Consider the following 4,248-nt stretch of genomic DNA (forward strand, 5'->3'; position numbering starts at 1 on the left):
CAGCAAGAGAGCACATCTGAGGGGAGGCCTGGACTCCCAGGTTTCAGTCCATCCCAGTCAGGAACAGGGAGGGGGATGTGGCAGGGCGAGGGAACTGCATGTCCAAACCAACTGAAGGTCTTTGTCCCTGACCACACAGCTCTCAAAGCCTGAGACCCCTGGAATCAAAGCTGCTAGGATGGGGAGGGAAAAGCTGAGTGAGCTGCCTGTCTCCTGGACAAGGGAGACTGGCCCAGGAGGGCAGACAGGTGGTTAGGGAGAAGATGCTTTGATGCCTGGCTCACGACTGCTCCTGCTCCCTGCCAGGATGGACAGGCTGAGGCAGATGCTGAAGAACAGGATGCCCAGGGTGTCCCCAGGGGAGGAGGACAGCAGCAGGAGGCCTGGGCTGAAAGAGGAGGCCCACCCAATTGGTGCAGTGAAAACAACCAAAACCAGGTGGTGGACATGCCTGCTGTGCTGGATAAGGAAACCTGCAGCTCCCATAACAAAGACCGAGGAGGGAGAGGAGCCCTCTCGGAAAGCAGGGAGGTGGCTCCAGCTCCGGCTGGGCAGGCGGAACCCACCACAGGAAGAGCACCAGGCAGGGCTGCCGTGCAGCTCTCCTCCCAGGGCACCCAGTCACCAGGAGCTGTGCCCTGAAACCAGGCCAGAGGAGGGGGACCCAGCTTCCCCGGGGCAGGAGGTCAGCAAGCCCCGCCCGAGCCCCAGCCTCAGCTCCAGCTCCTCCCGGGGAGACCTTGACAGCACTGTGGAGTCCGGGAGCAACTCACCATATGGCACCACCATAAAAGGTGAGGAGACAGCCTGGGTGCCAAAAATCTGGGGGCAATGCGCTCACTCAGACCAATCGATCCACCTCTGGCATTACGCAGTTGAATCCTAGCCAGGGCAAAAGGCCTGAGCCATACATCTCCAGTGATCCTTGTGTCATGGGCACTGTTCCCTGCAGCAGGGCACCATGGGAGTTGGCTTTGGGGGAACCATGGTCAGTACAGGGGCTGGCACCTGCCAGGGAAGCAGGGACAGTCTGGTCCCCCTGTCTTGGGGGCCATGAGGTTGAAAATGCAGAGGAGGTGCATGGGGAGGTGGTGTGTGAGACTTGTTCTGGAACAGGGCTCTAGGCTGCAGACGGAAGATGAAAGCATTTCTGCACCCCCTCCCCATGCCCCTTTACATGCTTCAAGTTGCAGCAGGAGTCACCCTCTCCCTTTTCCTCTCTTGTGAAGTGATTCCCTACTGGCCAGGCGAGGAGGTGGAGGAAGAGCAGGAGGGTGAAGACCTGATGCTGCTGGAGGAAGAAGCCCTCACAGATATCATACAGCACCTCCAGGGCCAAGGAAAGGTAGGAAAGTTCCCTAGGGGAACTGGCATCCAGACCACCCTTGACTACCACCATCCAGCCTTTGGGGGCAGACATACCGCATGAACCAAGGTCTCCCCAGTGGAGACACTCAGCCCACGGGCTCTGACACATCCACCTGTGTGCGCTGGTCTGACGGCCAGCCTCCCATCACAGAAGCTGCCTCTGCTTCTCACTCTGCTTCCCCAGCAGGAGACCAGTGCAAGGAAAGGGGGGCACCCAAGGGGTCTTAGTCCCACATTTGATTTGGCCAGGATGGGAAGGTCCCTGGCCAACACCCTGTCTTTCCTCCTATCCTGCTCCGGGGGGATGCAGGACAAGGAGCATGGAAAGCGCTTCCTTCTCGGCATCCCCGCACTCTGCAGAGCCACCAAGCAGAGGGGAGAGGACAACCTAGAGCCAGAGACCTGCAAAATGGTCCTACTACAAAAGATCATGGTGAGCTTGGCAAAGCACTGGGCACTGTCGGGACTGGGAGGGAGAAGAGACAGGGGCTCCCAAGGCCAGGAAGGCAGGGCGCACACAGGGGAGGGCAGGCATGCCCGGGCCTTGACGTGGGAGAGCAGGGAAGGAAAATTCTGGTCTAAAGCCATATAGGACAGTGAGCGAATCCTGCATCTGGAGGGCAGCCGAGGTGTGATCAGGGTGTGAGCGGCTGGCTCCAGGGGTGTGTGTGAGAGGAAGTTGGAAGGGGAGGGCTAGCCACGTTGGTTGTGTGGGTGCCAGGGAAATGTGCAAGGGGGCCTGTCATAGCGAGCAGGATCCACCTGCCTGTGCCTGGAGCACTGGGTGGTCTTTCCTGCAGGACAGGCCTGTGGGGCCCCAATCTCACATGGTCCTTTGGGTCTCCCAGGGCCTGATGGAAACAGTGACACAGGATGAAGAGCCAAATTGGACCCTGTGCAACAGCATAGCTGCCATCTGCAGCCTCAGGTACTGGTGCCCCTACCCAACACTTCCAGCCCTGATATTGGCTCTGGCATTGGTCGGAGTTCCTCGCCCACCCCACCCAAGTCACATGCCCCTGGTGGCCATCGCACATTTTTGCAAAAGAGCATGGGCATCACTTCCTTCTGCCTGGGGAGGCATTTCCCTCCAGGGGTGTCAGGAGGGCCTTGAAGAGAGGATAGCTGTGGGGTCTTGCAGGAGGGCAGCAGGGTCACAGGGGCAGTGGGAGAGGGGGCTCTATTGCAGCCCTGACGCTGATGGGCTTGGAGACTTCAGCTGGTTTGTAACCACCTGTCAGCTCCTGCTTCCACTGCTGCCAGTTGGTTCCAACTCCCCAGCCTGTGTCCAGCCCAGAGCAGTGTGCATGCCAGTCCACAGAGCTCAGTCTCACACTGGCTCCTCTCTCCTGACAGCGAGCTGAAGCCAGCCCTGGAGCCAGCCATGGAGTCGTGCCTGCTGCAGACCACCCTGAAGATCTGCCTGACGTCCCCAAAACAGAACAGCCTTTATGTCAGGGTCAGTCCTCCTCCCCCTACACAGTCCTGCCCACCAGCCCCTGGCAGGTGCAGCCCCGGGCTGCATGGTACTGAGCCTCAGTTATCCTTCCCCTCCAGACCAAACAGCAGAAGCACATGGAGGACCTGGAGGCCATGCTGAGGAGCCTGTTGGCCATCGCACCCAGCTTGGGCAGGCTGCAGTTCCTTTGGGAGATGAGCACAGTGCGGAGGAGCTGGGCTCTGGTGAGGGACAGCCTCAGTGTCCTGTGAGCTGCCCAAGGTTATCCTCAGAGATGCCCTGTCAGGAGAGAGAGAGGTCTGTCTTGAGGCATCTGTATTGTCTGTACCAGGCCTGGAGGGACAGCCTCAGTGTCCTGTGAGCTGCCCAAGGTTATCCTCAGAGATGCCCTGTCAGGAGAGAGAGAGGTCTGTCTTGAGGCATCTGTATTGTCTGTACCAGGCCTGGAGAGCTCTTGATGTGCATTGTCTGCACTAGGCCTGGAGAGCCCTTTTCAGACCCTCGGACCATGCAGGAAATCCTCCAACCTCCAAGATAGGCTCGAGGCAGAGGAAGGGCATGGGCTCGTGGGTACTGCATGGGCCAGTGGCCATTGACCTTGTTTCTCCCACAGCACCTGACATCCTGGCTGCAGTCTCCTGATGCCATAGACAGGGCGAAGGCCATGAGGAGCAGCAGCGCCCTTCTCCGCTTTGCTGTTTCTCTCCTCCCGCAGTTTGGGGTAAGGGGTCCCTGGGCTCAGGGGTGCCTCCTGGGTCTTTTGAGGCTGCCATGTGATCACCCTGCTCCAGGCAATGTCACATTTGGTCCTGGTCTTCCTGGAGCCGCAGGGCATGGAGACCTCCAGGGAACCAGCTCGGGTCCCTTGGCTCCAGGCTGTGATGGGAACAGAGGGCTTTAATGCTCTGGCTCTAGCTGTTTTGCCCTGACCTATCCTGTGGCATGGGGCAGCAGAAGGAGATGGACAGAGACACCCAGTCTGGGGAAGTGTGTGTGTGATGCAAGGTAGGACGCAGATGCATTCCCTTCCCCTATCCCCCTTGTTAGGACTCGCCCAACCTACCTCAGATGGGTGACACCGTGGCCCAGCTGTGTCTGTCCCTCAGCCACCCAGCAGCAGACCTCAGCTGCCAGGCCAGAGAGGGCATCTACCTGCTTGCCCAAATCCTGCTGCACCACAAGAGTAAGGAAGCCCGGCCAGGGTGCAAGACCCCTATGGAAACAATCCTTCTGCCCACGCACTGATCCCAGCTCGGGGACAAGAAGCTTCCCCTGCCAGTGTTTGCCCACACCCAGATTAGTGTGCAAATTAGGCTGCAACTGAACTCCAGCTAGCTTTGAGCATCAAGGACAATAAAAAGTCCTTTTTCAGATATGTGGGGAGCCGGAGGAAAAGCAGGGGCAACATTGGACCCCTGCTG

At 58.9% G+C, this 4,248-nt stretch overlaps 1 protein-coding gene across 1 annotated transcript; it reads left to right on the plus strand.

The window, feature by feature from the left end:
- Positions 1–307: 307 nt before the first annotated feature.
- Positions 308–4,072, plus strand: LOC102386134. Its single transcript, XM_025192396.1, has 8 exons — positions 308–794; positions 1,230–1,345; positions 1,679–1,801; positions 2,217–2,296; positions 2,725–2,827; positions 2,926–3,021; positions 3,441–3,623; positions 3,875–4,072. Exons 1-8 carry the CDS (start codon positions 308–310, stop codon positions 4,070–4,072), a joined length of 1,386 nt encoding a protein of 461 aa, XP_025048181.1.
- Positions 4,073–4,248: the final 176 nt, after the last annotated feature.

Source organism: Alligator sinensis, unplaced genomic scaffold (assembly GCF_000455745.1).
Source record: "Alligator sinensis unplaced genomic scaffold, ASM45574v1 scaffold1117_1, whole genome shotgun sequence".
Lineage (NCBI taxonomy): Eukaryota > Metazoa > Chordata > Crocodylia > Alligatoridae > Alligator > Alligator sinensis.